Source organism: Zingiber officinale, chromosome 4A (genome assembly GCF_018446385.1).
Source record: "Zingiber officinale cultivar Zhangliang chromosome 4A, Zo_v1.1, whole genome shotgun sequence".
NCBI lineage: Eukaryota > Viridiplantae > Streptophyta > Magnoliopsida > Zingiberales > Zingiberaceae > Zingiber > Zingiber officinale.
The window spans coordinates 161,031,543-161,052,017 of record NC_055992.1 but is presented as its reverse complement, the minus strand read 5'-3'; the positions used below and the strand labels follow the sequence as shown (position 1 = coordinate 161,052,017).

General features: G+C 34.0%; 2 protein-coding genes and 1 long non-coding RNA gene across 5 annotated transcripts; 1 reads left to right on the top strand and 2 right to left on the bottom strand.

Annotated features, from left to right (window-relative positions):
• Positions 1 to 4,621: 4,621 nt before the first annotated feature.
• On the top strand, positions 4,622 to 5,401 carry LOC121972032. The gene is made up of 2 exons (XR_006109299.1): positions 4,622 to 4,723; positions 5,182 to 5,401. It is a non-coding gene; the product is annotated as an uncharacterized LOC121972032 (long non-coding RNA).
• A 56-nt stretch (positions 5,402 to 5,457) lies between these two features.
• On the bottom strand, positions 5,458 to 11,472 carry LOC121972031 (chaperone protein dnaJ 10-like). 2 transcript variants are annotated; one of them, XM_042523615.1, is made up of 10 exons: positions 11,393 to 11,472; positions 10,792 to 10,887; positions 8,649 to 8,708; positions 8,333 to 8,415; positions 8,043 to 8,208; positions 7,502 to 7,631; positions 7,100 to 7,258; positions 6,857 to 7,020; positions 6,599 to 6,679; positions 5,458 to 5,744 (listed from the first exon to the last, which is right to left on the bottom strand). In XM_042523615.1, the coding sequence occupies exons 2-10, from the start codon at positions 10,876 to 10,878 to the stop codon at positions 5,661 to 5,663; spliced, it is 1,014 nt and encodes a 337-aa protein (XP_042379549.1). In that variant the 5' UTR covers positions 10,879 to 10,887; positions 11,393 to 11,472; the 3' UTR covers positions 5,458 to 5,660. The 2 variants fall into 2 exon arrangements, with proteins under 2 accessions (XP_042379549.1, XP_042379550.1); XM_042523616.1 differs by lacking the exon at positions 11,393 to 11,472 and adding an exon at positions 11,209 to 11,358.
• Positions 11,473 to 13,170: 1,698 nt separating this feature from the next.
• LOC121973849 (bidirectional sugar transporter SWEET2a-like) lies at positions 13,171 to 14,715 on the bottom strand. 2 transcript variants are annotated; one of them, XM_042525194.1, is made up of 6 exons: positions 14,495 to 14,713; positions 14,350 to 14,386; positions 14,052 to 14,265; positions 13,634 to 13,792; positions 13,431 to 13,550; positions 13,171 to 13,342 (listed from the first exon to the last, which is right to left on the bottom strand). In XM_042525194.1, the coding sequence occupies exons 1-6, from the start codon at positions 14,535 to 14,537 to the stop codon at positions 13,238 to 13,240; spliced, it is 678 nt and encodes a 225-aa protein (XP_042381128.1). In that variant the 5' UTR covers positions 14,538 to 14,713; the 3' UTR covers positions 13,171 to 13,237. The 2 variants fall into 2 exon arrangements, with proteins under 2 accessions (XP_042381128.1, XP_042381129.1); XM_042525195.1 differs by lacking the exon at positions 14,350 to 14,386 and having other exon boundaries at positions 14,052 to 14,303; positions 14,495 to 14,715.
• Between the last annotated feature and the right edge of the window lie 5,760 nt (positions 14,716 to 20,475).

The window sequence follows — 20,475 nt, the reverse complement described above, 5'->3', positions numbered from 1 at the left end:
CACCAGGACTTTCACCTAGCTTCACTCACTAGGGCTTTCACCTAGCTTCACTCACTAGGGTTTTCCTTCTGCCTGGCTTCACTCACCAGGACTTCCCTGTCAAGTATCCGGTCAACCTTGACCTACTTGACTCTTCTTCAATCAATTTCTTATTGTCAAACATCTAAACTCAAACCAAGACTCAGCTTGGTCACCCAGGTCAACCTTGACCTGAGGGATATTGCACCAACAAAGAGCGTGTGCGGCGTTCAAGGGACGTTAAGCCGGGACAGAAGGCTGCTCTAGGAGAAGACCGGGAATTGGGTTCGGGTGAGCCCTATTCTGGTTGGCCGCAATCACCCAAAAGAACGGAGCGTAGGAAGCTGGAAAAACCAACCTGGAAACTGTGCTGCCAGCTTGGAGGCACCTCCAGCAGGCTTGGAGGCACCTCCATCATGAAGGCGCCTTCAACAGGTTAGTTTTGACCGTTTGCGTTGCGGATAAAGTTTTATCCACTGACCGAGTTGGAGGCGCCTTGAACCTTGTTGGAGGCGCCTTAGACCCTCGGGATAGACTTTCCAGGAGCTATATAAAGGCCCCTGGAGCTAGGAATTCAATAACAACTCAAGCAATCAATCTGTAAGCAATTCCTAGCAGTAGTTCTGAGTAATTAGAGTGTAAAAGGCTTCACCGCCTTCAGAGAAGGAGAATTTTCTTAGTGCACTTTTCACTGCCCTGGATTAACAACCCTCTTGGTTGTAACCAGGTTAAACTTCTGTTTCTGCTTTTATTTTCTGTCTTTATTATTTTACTACTGCATTTATTCTGAGTTGAAATCCGAGGAGGGTAGTTTCATTTTTGTTTACTGCAATTCACTCCCCTCTTGCCGGTCTCCGCTACACCAACAATCTCAACTTGAAAATCATCCCGGTTTCTTCAGTTGGATCGGCGATCTTAGGTTGTTTCCTTCAGGAATCCGACCTCACTATCGCTCCTCCAGTTATTTACCTCAACCTTCCTGCCAAAATGTTGGGTCATCGAGACTTTTTTAGACTTTACTGTCTGGTCGTGATTAGGGCTTTCTCGATTAAGTAAATAGCCTGCACACTTAGCCAAATCATCAGATCATAACAAAACTTAACTTGAATCTTTGACAACATCAAAACTCAGGTTTGATTCTGGTGCACCTTGCACCAACAATCTCCCCCTTTTTGATGTTTGACAACCAAGATTCACAGTTATGATTAAAATATGCAAAGTTAAGTAACAAACATTTAACTCTCCCCCTGAGTTTAATAACTCTCCCTAAATTTACTATCTCTCCCTCTTTGACATACATAAAAAATAGGAGTAATACTAACCAACATATTTAAAGTAAATCAAGAGAAAAAATTAAGAGTTTGAGTTAGAAAAATTAGTTGATTTTTTTTAAAAAAAAATCATAAATTATTTTCATAAAAATTTAATAGAATTAAGTTAAAAAATTTTAAAATGTTTTTAGAACAACTTAAAATTTCATGAATAAGTGTAAGTTAAAAAAATAAGAAAATATAAATTTTATGATTTGATAGAAAAATTTCTAAGGAAAACTTTAGAAAATTTTATAAGAGAAAATAGTGAACTAAGTTTTTTAAATATGTTGGAAAGAGAATTTTAAAAATCCATAAGTCTAAAAGAAATAATTAACCAATAAGTTTTGAAAACATGATTTATTTTTTTAAATTATAGGAAAGATTGGTTTTTAAATGATGTTAAGGCTCCCCTTAATTAAATAATCCTAAGGTCCAAGTAGGATATGAAAATATATGTTAGGCCAAAATTTTGGAATAGTTTTTAATTTAATTAATTAATCTCACCATTTCTAAGTTATCAAACTAAATAAATCTATAGTTGTGTGAGATGATTCAAATTATTTTAATAATTAGGTTAAATTAATACTTAATTAAAGTTTAATTTATGGTTAAAGTTTAAATGTAATTTAATTAATGATTAAGTTTGATTTAATTAATCAAATATTATTTTCTAAATTTGATTATTGAATTATTTAAGTTAAATTTAATTAAGGTTAGTTTTGAATTGATTAAGATTAATTATTATTTAAATTTATCAATTAATTTAGGATTAATAATTTATTAAAACAAGGTGATTAGTTTAAGTTGTTGATGAATTTTAGATTAATTAAAGCAACTTAATAATCAATTGATTAAAATTAATATATGTTGATTTTTAATTAGATTAGATTAGATTAAGATTATTTAAATGTGAATTAATTTATGTATTAAATTAGATAATTTATAAATTAATTGATTAAGTTGAGAATTAAATTTCAATTATTTTGAATTTTGTGTTAATTAGATTTGTAAAGTTAATTTAATTAACTTCAAATTAATTAATGATTTAATTATTGTTTTAATTAAAATAAATTAGGTTTGAGATAACTTAATTTAACTTTAATTATTAAATAATTTGATTAATTAAGAGGTAATTAATTAAATCAGTTTTGAGTTGGATTGATTTGATTTACATTATTATAATTTTTATATTAGTTATTACTCTTTAAAAAAAATTATTATCATTTTAAGTTAGAGTTTAATTTTGAGATGATTAAGTGTTAATTTAATTTAAATTTGATTTAAGTTTTAAACTTTATATTGAATTTAGGTCTAGATTAATTAAATTTTATGTTGTGTAAGTTTTTTTTTTTTTTAACTTTAAGTTTTAGTTTTAGTTTAAATGAATTAATTTATTAACCTTGAATTTAGTTAAGTTAAGTTTAAGTTTATTATTATTATTATTATTATTAAATTTATTTATTTATGTTTTATTTAGAAATTTCAAGATTAATTGTTAAACAAATTAATTAATTAATTAGTGATTTCAAGTTTAATTAATTGATTAATCATTTAGTTATGAATTTAGAGTTGATTTAGTTTTCCTTTAAGTTTACGATTTTAAGTTTTAATTATAATTTTAAAAATTAAGTTTGAGTTTAATTGAGTGCTAATTTAATTTTAGTTTTAATTATAATTAAGTTTCAACAAAGTTTTTTTTTAAAAAAAAAATAATTAAGTTTTAATAAAGTTTTAAAAGAAATTTAATTAAGTTTTTAAAATAATTTAATTAAATTTTTAATAAAGTTTTAAAAATAAATAAGTTTTTATTTTAATAATTTTAATTTAGATTTTTTTTTAAAAAAATAATTTTATTTATGTTTTTAAAAATAATTTTAATTAAGTTTTAAAATAATTTTAATTAATTTTAAAATAATTTTTTAATTAAGTTTAAAATAATTTTTAAATTTTAATTAGATTTGAAATTTAATTAGGTTTGAAAAAGGTTATTGAACTCATGTTAGATTCAAACTTAGCTTTGGGTTAATCAAGTAAGCTTCCTAAGGATAAGCTTTCAGTTCAGTGGTGAGGCTTATGATCTTCTTGTGTATCAACGGTGAACCACTTGCTGAAGACTTTCCAAATTGTTCCCGCTCAAAGAACTTAATACTAAATTTTGGTCCAATTAGTCCATGTTTGACTGGGGTAGCTTTGGTCAGATCCACTAAGTCTAGTGCACCAGGTAGAATTTCATATTCAGCCTAGACATGCCTTCGACAAAGCTTCATTGACATACTATCATCCCAATTCATTCCGATGCTATGTTGTAGGGATTGGTAAAACTTTTTCATCTAACCATTCTAAGTAGAAAATAAACCTAATCCTAAGTGTATGAGTTTGGTTAATCAAGTTGGTTATATTATTTTTCTACTTGCTCCCATGAGTAGAGTTGTCAAACGGGCCAACCCATGGCGGGGCGGGTCGGCCCGTGGCGGGCCAACCATTTGGCGGGGCGGGGCGGGCCCGCCCGACCCGTCAACTTGGCAGATTGGGAAATTTCCAACCCAACTCATTCTAAGGCGAGTTACGGATTTGGCGGGCCAACCCGCGAGCCCATCAATTTTTTTTAAAAAAATTAAAAATGTTTTATATTTTTCACGTTTTATTTCGGAAATGTTTCATCAAGCAAATGTATCCATAAATATGTATTTTAAATATAAATGAACACAAACGAATAGTTATGTAGGATGAGAAGTACTATTTTTATTTCAAAATTATAATAAAAAGATAATAAATTGACAAAAAAACATAGGTTACATGTGTTTCTCAATCCGCGGGCCAACCCAAGCCCATCGCGGGCCGACCCGTGCGGGTCGCGGGCCTAGGCGGGTCGGCCTGTGGCGAACTTGGATTGATAAAATTCCAACCCAACCTACTTAAATTGTTTGACGGGGTGGACCAACCCGACGGACCTAACCCAAATTGACGACTCTAGAAGGGAATGAGAATGAGAATGAGAATGAGAATGATAGAAGTGGGGAATGAGAATGGAGATGTTTCCATACCCACAATAGACTAAGTAATGATTCATTTCTATATTTGAAGGATTGAATCTATGAGATCCATCATCAATTTTCCAAACCAAGCATAAATTTTTCATTTCCTATTCTGATTCCATCTAACTAAGTACCCCTTAGTTAAGTGGTTAAGTAAAAAGCTGAACTAAATTTAATATTTTGTCGGACCAGCCTGGTCCACTCCAGGCCCGTTAATCTGCTCCTAGAAACCCTAAATTGACTGCTTTAAAGATTCGGCCGGTGCGTTGCTCCGCTTCACGCTCTCTCCGCCTGCGTTGCTTCTGCTCATGGATTATTTCTCGAGTCATCCTTCTCGATGAAGGAAAAAAGAATGAGGTCAGTTTGAATCTTCGAGCCGATCTTCGTTTGCTTTAGCATGAATCATACAGTTCCATCAGTAAAAGCGTATGCTATTTTACTCTTTTAGCTATGATGAATGATGCTATTTGTATATGTCTGGACATGTGAGATCCAGCGTCCGTGATCTGATTTGCATCTTCTGAGCTATGAGCTTTTATGCATCCGCTTCTTTCTTTCAACTTTTTTTCGTTTCTTCTCTACTCTAAGTTGTTAGTTCATCCTAGGTTGGCCTTTCTGCTAATCCTTGATGAACTTTTCTAGTGATTTGTAAGCATGATTCTGGATTTACAGATCTATCACCAAAGATTTGTAATCCTTATGGTTTGCCGGCTAGTGACTATTGATCTGGAGTTTCATATGTTTTTTGGTCGCAAACATAACAAATCTTACTTTTTGAATGCTTTCGTGCTTGGCTTCACTTCTCTTGTTTCCAGATGGAACATCAAGCTATGATGAAGAATCACTTCTCTCTCAACAGATGAGGCATTTTCATTGATTTCAAATTTTCAATACTTCTTCTGAGCTTAAAATGCCAAGCCTTTTCTCATATTTTTTTCTTCCTATACAAGGCTTTTATATGTATAACATTGATTTTTCTTCCATGTTTCAGCATCAAACTTATACATTACCAATAACATGAATCAAATTATTGGACTTTGATGGAAGCACAAACCACAAAAAGTTCAAGTTAGCCATATGACACTAAGATGTAGAATTTATTCTCCAAATCTATAGTTTTTAATATATGACCAGTTAAGCAAATAAATCCAACACAAGAAATCTTAGGCTAGCATGGTGCCATTAGAGACACAGGTTATGAAGTACAAGTAAGCCTATAAAAGAATGAACTTCTTCACATGACAATATAGATTTCCTTAACCAATAAAAAGAGCAATTTGATAAGTTTGAAATGCTAATTGAGTTTTGGATTGGTGATATCGCGGTTGTCAGTTTCCACTCGAAGGCTGCTTTCTCTCCTATAATCAGCCTTTGCACCCTGATATATTTGATATTAAGACTACAATTTCATTCCAATGATAACCACAAAAAAATACTGGTGTAATATTTGATATTGGAGACATTTTCGTGTTATTATTGATTAGTAATATCATGGCAAAATCACAGTAAGCAAAATGAATTACAAAGCCAACCTAATTTACTTCTATTAACTTGCACAATTTGAATTAATTTGGATGCATGCTGGAGATGTTCTAAATAGAATGTAACTTAGTTATCTATGCCTATATATAATATAAGCTTAAAAGCATTTAAAGAGTTGTTTCTTTATATTATATACTAAGCATTTGAAACTCATCCTTTTGAGTATTGCTTGATGACATATATTTCTAACTCATTAATTTCTAATTAGAGCATAAAAGAATCATATTTATTTTAAATTAATTGTCCACCCACTATTCAAATCTTAAAAAAAAAAATACCAACATTCTCTAGCCCTACTTTTGATCTTAAAAAAATACCTTTGCCCTCGGTGTAAGGATTGGAGTTGGACTGCCTCCATAAAATATTCAGAAGGATAATAAGAGGACCAAGTTTGTATAAGTTTATTCTTTGGCCAATTAGAGAGGAAGATTGTCTATTTTCGAGATTAATTAGACTAAACTGAACATTTAGATTATCAAAAAGAGAGTTGGAGTTACCAATACTAGGGGAGGCCACAATAAGGTGCATGTGAGAGTGGATAGTGGCATTGAAAATGAGGTGTTCAAACTCCACATTACATTTTTGATTTATTATATATTTCATCTAATACTGAACCTATCAGGATTCAGGATGCAGCAGTGCAAAGGAACTAGAGATCAGCAGTACATCAAGAATGAAGTAGTTTTTTACCTGGAAAATTGTCCCCAACTTCTTCAATGCCGTGGCTCGTAACTTAAGTACATCCTTAGAAACTGTATTGTCCCTCAGAACCTGGATTCAATCAAGCATTTAATTACTCTCTTTAAAAAAATCTGAAGCACGTTCTGGCACTTCATAGTTATTATCGTATAAACACTAGTTCAACGTAGGAATTTACAGTATCTACTTTCGACCTTATTCCAGATGCAATGCAATGTGGTGCATGACTTATATGCATACAGTACTTACTGCCTGACAGACGTGTGAAAGAGTGGATTCTATGTCGAGCACATTAATCTTCCACAGCGAGCTAAGCATAGCGTCTTTTTTCTCTTCCATGGTCCTCACCAGATCCTCACCATCCTGTGCTTCTTTTTTTGCCTTTTCCTGAAGCTGGATCAATGCAATTGCCCCTACAGTGAGAGAAAAAAATCTCAAAGCTCAAGGGGAAAAAAAAATTAAAAAATATATATTAGGAAATCATACAAGTACCTGATGCTGCGTTAACTTGGGATTTCACATTGTGACCCTTATTTCTTACCCATTCAGCTACAAATGGCATGCCCATGTATCCCTTGCTCTTTGCAATTTCCCTAGCAGCTTGTCTAGCATATATGTATCCTATAGTATGCAGCATAGCCTCCCCAAAAGCTAAAAACAGCTATTTCAGTTTATCAGGTGGCAATTTGATAAAGAAAGGCTAGTCCATATTGATAACAATGGTGATCAAACTATTGTTTGATGCAAAGGTCCATTACTTTCTTAATGTGCTGAGTGTGGTATTAGGTTACTGTGAAACTGAAAACTACTAAGTGTAGTTTGATATTAAGCACTTATTCTGAATTGCATGTCTTACAAAAAAAATATATATAAAGAGAAGAAATAAGGAGGCACCAGCTTGCGATAGACGACGTGCTTCAGAGTTTGCCCAATCGACAAATTCATTTTCTTGCTCTGAGACATATAGATGAAGATGATCTTTCAGAGCTTGGATTAGTTTCTGTTCTCTTTCTTTTTGTAGCTCCTGCAGTTTGAGATATAGAAATTATCACAGGATAGATATGGCAAACCAGCAAAGCTCTTTATTAGTAAAAATGGCCTTTTATGTTATTAGATCGCAAACATTAGAGAATTGATACAAATTCTGCAGTACAAAGGAAATACATTCATGAGACATTGAGTCTTAATGATTAGGCAGTGCAACTGAATATGACAGACCGCCAAATTATCATCCTACTAAAGCAACATGTCCCTATTTCTTTCCAGTTCTAAAGCAACAGTGCGTATAATTTCAGAACATCAATATATACCGTTACGAGTAACAGCATAGAAAGTCTCACATGAGCTGAGTGCACAAGTAGCGTGGCAACAATACTTGATTTTATGAGAGTTATCTAACCAGGTGATTAAAGGAATGCTCGAAGACTAACGATACCTTAATTTTCTCTTGCACTCTTTGTCTTCGGTTGTCTGAAGTTTGTGATTCTTCTTCTGCTTCTACTGAACCAATGGTTGCTAGAGCCAGTTGTCCAATATAATCTTCAAAGAAATCACTTCCAAACATCATGCCGAAGACGGTAGCAGGATCTACCATGGAATCTCTAACATATTAAATCCACTAGCATATTAGTAACTTAGAAAAAAAAAACATTAGTAGAATAAGTGAAAATGCCAGAGCTATCTCAGTGAAGATTTATTGTATAAAAAACGTTTTTATGAACTTACTGGGAAAAACCTTCCTTTCCATGCTTGTCATACTCTTCGCGTTTCAAAGGATCACTCAAGACTTGATAAGCCTCTCCAAGTATCTTCAATAGAATACTATTTCGATAAGACAGTGATGAAATACAGAGAAAAATGAATCTTAAATATATTAGTTTAGTTATATCTCTTTCTAAGTATCTTCGGATCAAATGAAACTTATGCAGATACTAAAAACAAAAAAACTCATTGTTTTGTACAGACTAAACCAATTACAGTTTGTTCATGTAGAAAATTCGGTAATTGTACTATTACTTTAGGAATCATCGAAAGGAAGCACCTGGAAGTTGTGTGCAGCTTGTGGATCTCCGGGATTTTTATCAGGGTGCACCAGTCTTGCCTAAATTCCAAGAGACAAAAATAGCAATCCAAAAGATCAAAATCCTTGTGGAGATGTCATAAGTTTAGCTAGACGGAACAAACTGCTATAAAGTACTAGGGATCTGGCCATTCAATTTAAGCATTATATGGGAAAATTGTATAGTTGTCAGAAATGATCAATGGCAAAAAATAATCAGCAATGTTCAAACAATAAATTCACACATTTCATATAAGCAGTTTTCATTTATTCATAAATTTATGACCTTCATTTTAGCAATATAAAATTATTAAATCCCTTATACAGAAATCAAATACATAGGATATTAAAACATCTTAGGAGTCAAACACCATCTGCAAAAAGCAAGCAATTTAAAAATAAATAAATAAATAAGGTGTATGAGAACATAGAATAAGATCAAACAAGAGAAGATGAAAAATTTTAGTGGTTCACCAAGGTTGCCTATTTGTGGCTGCAACAAGAGGTCTTATTGGGCCATCGAGAAATAGGTTCATTCGTTTTTTTTTACAATAAAAGGAATCTATAGAATATAGAAAGTGGATCCAGTTACATAAACAATGTTGGGTCAAAGTGACAGCTACAGGTTCACATAGAAGTTTAAGTTTAAAATTGTATTGAATTAAGGTGTTAGAGTTACAGTGCAACCCCACATACCCACATTACTAGTTCAGCCAATATATAATGGGTTGGAATTTTATATATGGGTATATTATTCTCTGTTCTATTGAATAATACTCTTCTATTGCTTTCAAATTTGTACTAGCGTCAGGTTCCTATCTTAAAGATCCATGGTTCCCCGGGCATATTCTCCAAGCACAACATGATTGATATCTCATCAAACATCCCGAATTCATTTTTCTATTGTGGGATTCTCTTCTTGAATTGTCTGATAAGCGATGAGTATCGAAAATAATATTTAATGCCATATTACTACTTCTGCCATCACATATTATGTTTCTTGTGTACAGGTTTACTAATCTCTTTTACTGTTCCATTCCTTTGACCAAATGAAGTGCAAAAAAAAAAAAGACATGATGGTCATTTTTTATCTGCTTTCTTGTTCCTTTTCCATTCTGTTATATCTTATTCAACCACCAAACCAAACGAACAATTAGATTCATACTGTGAAGAATTAGAAGCATCTTTCAGATAGTAAAAGATGATACAAGTAGGTAAATACTAGGAAAATTGTTAGGAAATAAAATCAAGAAAATAACCTAAATGGAATCGATCCATTATATAACATATTCAAATGTTAGATCAAGTAAATCAAGTGAAAGATTGTTAAATATCAGAAGTGCTAATGTTGGAGTTTCTCGTTATCCAGTTTAACCATTGGTCTGGATCGACAAAACTTAATGGGACTGGTAAAACCTGACTAATCCAGTAACCATTAAACACAGATAAGTATTCTTCGAGGGAGTTCAGGACCGGAACTGAAACATTAGTAGAGTTGTTCTTTATAAGTTGAAGATTTGACATAAACAAATGAAAATAAGATATCAGATTTGAAATGCAGGCTCAATCTTAAACCAACCGAAGGATTTAAGCAACCTTGTTTCTAAGTAAAGTGGACCATGAGCCCCTATGCAAATCACATAAGAATTGATGATCTCATCTTATCCTAGAGGAAATTAGAGCCCGTCGGACGACATTAATGGAATGAATAAAGCTTTAAGGAAAGTGATTAGGCGTTGGGGTTGTCAGTTGATACAAATTAGCAAGTCATTAATGGAATGAATAAAGCTTTAAGGAAAGTGATTAGGCATTGGCGTTGTCAGTTGATACAAATTAGCAAGTCATCATTCCAACCTATCTACAACCAAAGTTTTTCAACAATAGTTTTTAAAATTACATGTGAATTATTGAAAATAGAACATCACCATTCTTACAAGTTTAATACTTTTATGACAGTTTGGATCTACAAAGAGTTAAACTAATCGACAACTTATTATTGGGAACCATTTTACTTGTATAGAGGATTTTCATACTGTTTTGAGGCATGATTAAAAAGCATTGTCTTTTAAACGAATACGTGGAAACGAAACAAAAGTATATCTTTATCAGAGGAAGCTCCAATTACCTTAATGTAATAGGCCTTCTTGATCTCAGCATCAGACGCATCAACTCTAACCCCCAAGATATCATAGTACTCGGTGGTTTTCACCATGATTTGAAGCTGCAACACGAAGTTCAAATCATTAAATTGTGCAGCCACTTATCTCGTCACAAATTGTCAGTGGAACGAACCAAACGATCGTACAAATATACAATACAAGTACGCCAAAGTAGAACACGGATCAAGGAGATAGATGGCATTAAAAAAGAATCCCGCATTGGATGATCAGCAAATAACAACACACAAACTAAGTCTAAATTTTCTCCAAATGGAGACAGTGAGAGTGAAAAAGAAAAAACAATTTTTGAAAAGGGAATAGGGAAAAGTTTCAGGTAAAAAGAAATCAAAACACTGACAAAGAACAGAACCTTCGGTTCTTACCTCAAAGGAAAATTTCAAAAAACGCGAAACAAAAGGGGAGCAACAAGATCCAGGTGGGATTGTCTGAAACCAGAACAAATCGACGGAGTTCGGAAAGCGAAGAGGAGATCAGAACATCCGTTTCGGGCACAGATTAAACGCGATAGAACAATCGAATAGTGTCGGGAATCGGAGGAGCAAGCACCTGTCGTTGCGGAGACCACAGATCCAACAAAATGGCGAAAACTGCACGAAGTGACAGGAATAGCTCGGACCATGGCCGATATATTCAAAAAACAGAAGAAAATAAACGATAAAATAATGCCCGTTATAACACCCGTTACAAGGTAAATGATTCGAAATTAGAAAATTTTCATTTCGCTGCCCAAAGATTGCATATTTCTCTCTAAAGCCCCTTAAAAAATAGAAAATTGTAAGAGTAACCTCTAATGTTTGCAAATCCATGCATGCAATAGTCTCCAAACTTAAATATAATTTTTAAGATTAATCTGTTACATTCAGTATTTTATTTTTAAGTTTTAATAATTCTACTATTTTATTTTTAAAAATAATGCACTTTAAAATGAAATAATTATTATGTTTTTGAATGTCTCAAATAATGAGATATAGAATGAGTTCGTAAATAAATATAGAACTAGTAAAGGAGTAAACAACATCACTGAAAAGAAGTATTAAATAGATAAATTTGAATAACTCATTCAACTAAATAAATAAATTAAAAATTAATAGTGATGCGGTAATAATGAAGGGTTATACCTCGTTATCATGATGGAGGTCAAAGTCAAGATTGTCAACAAATGAACGATATTGACCGGTCGAGAAAATCATGCTCAAATCGGGTATTAGGCTCTAACCCACGATCTTCGACACGGGAAGCAAGCGAACCGACGCTCAAGGGAGATGACACGTAGAAATCGAGCCGAACGGCCACCCCGCTCGGCAGGACATTAGGAGTTCAACTTTGGCTAAGCGTCACCCCACTTGGCAAGATAGCAAAGCACGACCGACAGAGTTCGACTTCGGCCGAGCGGCTACCTCGCTCGACCTAGCAGCAGACTCAACATCAGCCGAGCACGTGGACAGTGGAGTTCCGGCCAAGCGACTTCTCCACTCGGCCTAGCAGCAGGCTCAACATCAGGCGAGCACGCGAGCAGTGAACTTACGATCGAGCAACTATCCCGTTCAGTCCAACGACGGATCACAAAGACAGTGGACTTCTGCCCGAGCGACTATCCCACTTGGCCCGACAGCAGATAGCACGTGAACAGTAGAGTTCCGCCAGAACGACTATTTCGCTCGGACAAGCCACAGAGGCATAGACATAGCATGATATCTTTTAACATCCTTTTAGGAACTAGTGCTGCTAATAGACTACATAGTCAGCCATAGGATCGTAAGGGGGAAGTTTCCACTGTCACTTCAGAGATATGCTCGGTCTGTTAAGGTACTGTGTCAAGGACATTTTACTGACACATCGTTTCAGGGAAAGCTTTGAGATGCATGCTCACCTTGGGAAGTGTGCATGCGCGCTTCCGGAGCTCTATATAAAGGGGGTTCGACGGAGATATGCGTTACATGCGATATTTACTGTTGTGCTACAGTTCTCGTTGCTTCTTCTTCTTCTTGCTTCGTCGGAGACTGACTTGAGCGTCGGAGACCATCGCCGGGATCCCTTCCTTAGCTCGGCACTGAAGCTGCTTGTGTTGTAGGTTGGAGCGAAGTCTATCGAAGATCAATAAGAGTACCACATCTTCAACATCCATCTCATCGACATCCGAACAGGATCAAATAGAAATAGATATTGTGAATTGTTTAGCAATATGTAAATTTCTTAAAACAATCGAATTAACAATTCAAACCATCTAAACTAACCTCAAATAAGCCTAAACTTAAAAAAAAAAAAATCAAATTTAAATAATCATTTTATTGATACAGATGAAGAAGATCAAAATAATGTTTGCCCAAATTATTTGATTCATCAATCAAATCAAAAGAATAATTAATGAATACACATTCTGTTTATTTATTTTCAAGGCAACAATGGCAAAGTAGAATCCTCTTCGGATTTCCTGCTGTAGTAGCCATACACGAGCAATTGCACGGCACCCAATAGAGTTCCAATCCCATTTGGAATCTGCCAACAAAGTTGACCTTATAGTTTAATTTAATGAAAAAATGTTTTTTTTTAAAAAAAAAAATAATAAAGAATTGAATTGTCTTACATATATGAAGTAGTCATGCAATAGCCCTCCATATGCAAAGAAAGATAGGCTCATCAAGAATGTGGCAAGGGACAAGTAGAATGGCATGAACTCCACACTTCTAGTCCTGATCACCAAATTCTAAACACAAATTGGAGGCAAATGATTAGGAATTGCAATAACTGCGATACCGAGAGTATCGATAAACAAATTGCGAGGCCTACGATGATGAACAATGGAGAAGCAAACATGGAGATCAGTGAAGCAACGCTCAAGTATCCGACTAATGCTTTCCGCGTTGGCTTATCTAAGAACTCCAAGCTTAGGTAAACAATAGCCGCGAAGGCACAAAGAACAGCTATGAGCATCGCCGCCATCCTTATCTACAATACACATAAACAAAATATTATGATATTAAACTAGAAATTATATGAAGAAAATTCTAATGCATGGGATAGGAGATGATACATAATTGTGTCATTTTCAAAGGGATTATAAAAAAAATGCTCTTTTCATTTTTGGCTTTATTATTATTTTTTATTTATTTATTTTGTCTTTTTTCTGTTTTTTTTTTTCCTAAATTACTTTCTCAAAACAGAGCATCGAGACGCAGACAAACCGACCACGATGGCGAGATCTGACCTTTCTGGTTCGGTCCGCGTAGAAGAGGAAGAGGGCGACGTAAGCCATCTGGAAGGCGGCGCCGGCGGAATTGACGGTGGCGACGAGCACGACGCCGGCCACCCACGGCATCCCGTACCACATGCAGATCAGGCAGTTCATCAGCGAGTACACGTACGGCGAGCCCGAGAACTCCTGCGTCGACCGGTTCCTGACGATCCTCCCGAACGTCGGCCTGAACAGAACCAGCAGTACCATCACCATCATCATTCCCTGCAAACGAACTAATTACTCACCTCAAAAAAAAAACACTACTCACACCGGCGACAGGAACAGCACGAAGGCGAACACGTTCCCTGACAATCAAAAGCCAGCCATGCGTCGTCATCGTCAATTCAACATCGAGATGCAATTACTAAGCGACGAGCCTCTGGAACTCAGAGTACTTCGCCGGACCGACGCACCTGCGATTCCGGCGGCGACGGTGGCAGGGGAATACTGATCCATCGCTCTGCGAGATCCGGGGAGCTTCCTTCTCCTCGACGGGTAATCTTGTTCTTAATGTTCAGAGATCTCGGTACTGAAAGGGATTTATTTATCGGTGTCAGAGTACAGCTCAAATCTTTCTATATAAACTTGCTGTAACGTGAGGGAAACCCTTTTGACTCCTCCTTTTGCGTCTCATTCCAACCTCTGTCTCCCTGTAATTCCGCGTTTACTTAACTCAAATTCACAATCTATTTTTTTTTTATTTATTTTTTAAATTTATTGTCTAGAAGGAAGGGGACTCACTCAAATCAAATTATGGTGGTTGTAAACTTGCGGCTATGTATCGCGGTCTGTCGCTCCTTCCTTTATAATGAATTATGATAAATCAGATAATGCGTTGAATCTCGGACGACCGATCAGGCGCTACTATAATTTACCACCGGTCTGTCCCTCTTTCTTTTATAGTAAATAGAGACAGGGGGCAGGGGGGCAGGGGGTGGATGATGAACTGCGTGATGCTTCTACTTATCCGCATGATTTAAGCCAGCGAGGCAGAGGTGGAGGAAGGCCGATGCGGTTGCCGTCGACTGGGACTTGTCTAAGTCAACAATTGTTATCTAAGTCAGCAATTGTTATCTTGAGGGCTATCTCAGCTATTGTAAGACACGTTCTATTAATTTTATATTCAAGTAAATATATTATTTCTATCAAAATCTGAGTAAGATGAAAGTCGATGAAGGTATTATTAATGTTGATGGAGAAATGATTTTGACACATTCGGTATATGCATATTCGAAAAGTAAATCCTCACGTGGAATTCTCTGATCTATAATATGAAAACTAGTAATATCTGAACTCTGCACACACTCAGACAAACATCTGGAACGTTAGAGACCATAAATCAGGGGGAAAATCCCCAATACAAGCTTTTCGATGCTCAAGTCATGTTCTTTTTCCAAAAAAAATAGTGCATGATGGAAACAATAATTGTTGAAGATTAGTGCGTATATGTGGCTAAGGAAGAGAACCTCCTTTTTATATGACATTGCATATCTTCAGAGGCTGCCTGTTGTCAGAGAATGTTGGGTGTCAGGGTCTGTCGAGTGAGAAAGGATGTACGATGGTCTCCTATTGGTGGAAGAAATGTTCTATTCGCAGGTGATAGCAGACCACGGGAATATTCCCTGACGTATGATAGTTATTCTCTGACAGGAGGTTACGACTCCCTGACATTATTGTCGTTTGACGTTTCGCCTAGATTTAGCTACAGATAGCTCGGGATGATCATTCAGATGTATCACCCCGCTTGAATCTTGATGAGGAGGATAAGCTGTGGCAAGCCGCCCTGGTTTTATCTGAGATTGTGGTGAGGGACCCATCTTTCACGCCTTGATCGTTGAAAGGTCAGTCGAGAGTTGTTTTAGTGAAAGTACCAAACTCATCTACACAACCTGAGCTAGGGAAGTCCGATCAATCAGGGGCAGATCAGGAACTAGTTCGAGCTTATGTCTTAGATCTGGAGACCTACCCTGGCTATGACCGCCCAGGAAATATATTGTTGATGACGTGAGACGGTCTAACTCCCTCGTTCTCCTGACTGTTGACTACCATGTCCCCTTGATTATTAACTGTCTGGTCTTATCGAGACCCATCTTTATATATATATATATATATATATATAAAGATGGGTAAAAGGCGAATACGCTCGCCCCCAGCGCTCCCGCTAACCCGTCCCAGGGCCAACACGGAGGAGGTAAATCACGGGCGACTACTATCATTTGGAATAGTGACTAGCACATAAGGGAGGTATTTACCTCGGCTTTGTCGAGATTCGAACTCTAGATCTCATTGTGGCAACACCTCATGCGCTAGCGACTAGACTCATCTGAGGAGACTATATATATATATATATGATACAGTGCATGATGGTGGGGTCCGATGAAGTTGGGAAGTCAGAAGTCAAAGAGACGTGGCAGTCAGAAGTTAAGGGGACGTGACAGTCAGAAGTCAAGGGGGTGTGACAGTCAACAGGTATGGAAAGAAGAAGTAAGACCGGATGACGACGTCAGCAACCTGATTCCCGATTGGGTTTTTACAGACCAGAACTCCAGACCTGAGACACCTGGATAAACAGTTGGGGTGATACCTGACTTGGCTTGAACGGATTGGACTCTCACGGTCTGGTTGTACTTAGGCCTAGTGCTCTCAATTCAGCTAGCTAAACTCTTGGTCAGCTAACTCCCGATCGGCTCTTGGGCAATCCCTCCACGGCTCCCGGCCCCTCACGGTCTAGACTAGGTGTTATACCCGGCTGATTATTTCAAGTTGCCCTACTCATACCCGGTCGAGACAGAAGGCACTACATGACAACAAGATCAGGGAATCGTAACCGTCTGTCAGGGAATAACTGTTGTGTATCAGAGAATATTCCAGTGGTCTGCGATCATCTGCGAATAGAACCTTCTTTCAGCATACAGGAGGGGGTCACGTGTCCTCCATCATCCAACAAGTCCTGACACCCAACATTCTCTGATAGCAGTCAGACTCCAGAAGGTACGCACTATCATATAAAGAGGGAGGTCCTCTCCTTCACGCAAGTACGCTTTCTCGCATATTGACACTTATCTTCTACTTTATTTCTGCTTCGTACACTGTTCTTATAGGGAAAAGTACCTGACTTGAGCGTCAGAAGGTCTGCTCTGGGGACTTTTTCCTTGGTTTTCTGACCTCTAACGACCGTGTGCTTGTCGGAGTGTGCGCAGAGTTCAAGTATCGCCGGCTCAGTCATCGTCGTTCGTTAGCATCACGTGGGAGTCCATTTTGGGAAGCACATATGAGAAAGATGTCTCAGTCGTCCCTCCGTCAACGCCAACAACAGCTTATCCGATTTTCATCCGACTCTTATTTTCGACATAATCAAATATATATATATATATATATATATATATATATATATATAACACGTGGTTTAATTTAATTGTGACTTGTCTGTCTGTTTTAATAAAAAAAATATTCGGCAATTTCAAAGGTCATCCAAAATTATCTAAATCTCTCTTTAAAAACAAATTGCCCATCAAATATTTTATTTTTAATGCTATGGTATCAGTTACGATTATTAGTTATTATATAACTATTAACTGTTACTATGTATAACATATAATATATAATATTGTTATATTGTTATAGTAGTTAGTTATTAGTTTGTAGAATTGTGTAGCAACTGCTGTGTTCAAAGAATTTTGTTGAAGTTAAACCATTTTGATTAAATTGATAAAAAAAAATATTTTAATAGGATAGAGTTCAAAATTTAGGATTTAAAATCTATTTTTACCAACTTAGAGCAATTTTAATTAAAATGGTAAAAAAAAAATATTTTGATATGATAGTATTGTGTATAATATTTTTGATTAAAATGAAAATGATCTATGTTTTATATTGTAACAGTTAGTCAATCAAGCTATACAATTGTAGCTAAAGCCTGAAACATAAATTCTAAAATCTAAATTTCTGAATATTATTATTATTATTATTATTATATAATTATCAACTTAATTAAAATTAGCTATCTAAACATCTATATAATAGTAAAAACTACTAAGTCCTTACTATAATACTGCAAATAATATTGTGTTAAGTGTTATACATGGTAGCAATTATAAAATAGTTTCTATACATTTATTATAGTAGCCAGTCATAATTATTATAATAATGCTGAAGTGCTTTTATTGGTTAACACAATTGATACTTATATATAGTATTATTATAATAGATCATGTGGTCATGTTAAATTGAAATTAATCTATCATTTGATCCATGCAAAGTACTACTATATTAAATATATTAGATGAAGTCTTCTATAATTTATCTCTTGTTATATCATACAGGACAATCCTGAAAAGACTTGCAATGACATTATAATATTACGTGTTCTTGAGATAAAATATATTATGAAACGTCATTTTGACTTTTTGTTTATTAAAAAAAACAAACTTTGACAATTTACCTAATTTAGAAGGTATATTTTTACTTAAAAAAATAAATATGCTCGTTTAGTTTACATGTAGTAGTTTTTATTTAATTATAGTTTTTTTTAAATAGACTTTTTCATATTTATAAGAAAATCATTTTAATATAATAATTTCTAAACTTTTTATAAATTATTATTTTTACAATTCAGATATCCATTCTCTATTATTTTACTAGTCCTGAGATAGACAATATTTTTCTAATTTATCCATATGATAAATCTAAAAATATAAATAACACAGGGGCCTAGTAGTCCAGTTGTCTCAGATCCAATGACCCATTAATCCAACTATTCTAGTAGTTTAAAATGATAAATTTATTAATGAGTTTTGAGATTAATAGAAGAATCTATTGATATCCATATATAGAGAGATACTTCTACTATTTCTAATATTATTACTAAAACTAATAATATTAATTTATATTTTTGTTATTTTAAAGCAATACAAATACATCTACTTCACTCTTACTCATTGTATAATTTAATAGTAAAGAAATTACAATGGAGACTTAGTCTAAAGACTTGCTATATTTATAAATATGTGCACGATGGACCACGATAAACTTGTACTATTATTTTAAATTATTTGGATGAAATATGAGACCCAATCAATTAAATCCTAAATTAATTATTTACCTTTTTCATATAGTCTGGGACAAACTACAATTATTTAATTTTAGAATTTAGAATCTAATCTAAGGTAGCATAAAAAAATAGTTTATAAAATTATTCTTATATATTTTAGCAAAATAAATTTATAAAATTAAAAGGGGCAAAAAAAAAGTTAGGCTATTTTATTAGACAAGATTGACTTTTCGAAATCATGTCTTCGCCTATGAGTATAGTTTGGTTTTACTTGATTGATTGAAGATCCATTGCTTGTTATTTTTAATTGTAGCTAAGATGATCAAGTTTATCTCATATGTTTTTCATTATCCATTTTATGTAAAGAGAGGTAAATTATAAGATCAGTTTATAATTAAATGTCAAGTGATTAGAAGGTGGAAGAAGTTTTTTCGTAATAGGGTTGTTTCAATCATTTTTGAGGTCCTAGGTATAAAAAAATATATTTGAGACTTAATATTTTATTAAAAAACTAAATACTAGTTTTTAAAAGATGATTTTTTTTTATATAAAAATTTATTTTATTTTTGAGATGTAAAATTAATAATTAAATCTTTATATTCAAGTTTTATAATAAATATTTTTCTGTTGATAAGATTTTTAAGTTATTTAATCTCTTTTGAGATATTGGTGAGTGTAAATAAGGTTTTATTAATTATAAGTTTGAAAAAAAATAGTTGTATTCTATTAACTATTCATGCCTTGGAAAAATAATTTTTTTTATAATATTTAGTATCTCAAGTGCTATTTTAAATTTGAATTTATTATTTTTAAAAAATTTTAATTCAAAATAAATCTAAACCATTGACATGTCATATTTAAAAAGTCTAAGATTTAAATATTTTTCTTTTAGAAAATTATCACCAAATAATTTTAGTTTTTTTACGTGGTATACAAAATTAAAATTATCTTTGTATATTTAATTTCAAACCTACTTAGAAATGAAAAAATGGCATAATTAATAATATAAGTCTCATCTTATTAATTTTATTCTCATCAAATTATTTTGTGTCTTTTTAATTATAATATATTTTTTTATACGTTTTGCATATTGATAGAGAATCCTATTTTCTAACAAACATATTTATACTCAAATAATATAAAATAAAAAAATAAGTCGTCCTTAATATTTTATCAGAATATAAATGTTTAAAATTTTAAAAATAATAATAAAGTGTACTTTCAAAAAAAATACACTACCCATTAAGAAGTTACGTGTCCTATAAAAACAAATTAATTAATCAGATGAAATATCATTGAATTTAGGATGATCAACCTGACTATTAAGAATAAATTGAAAAATTA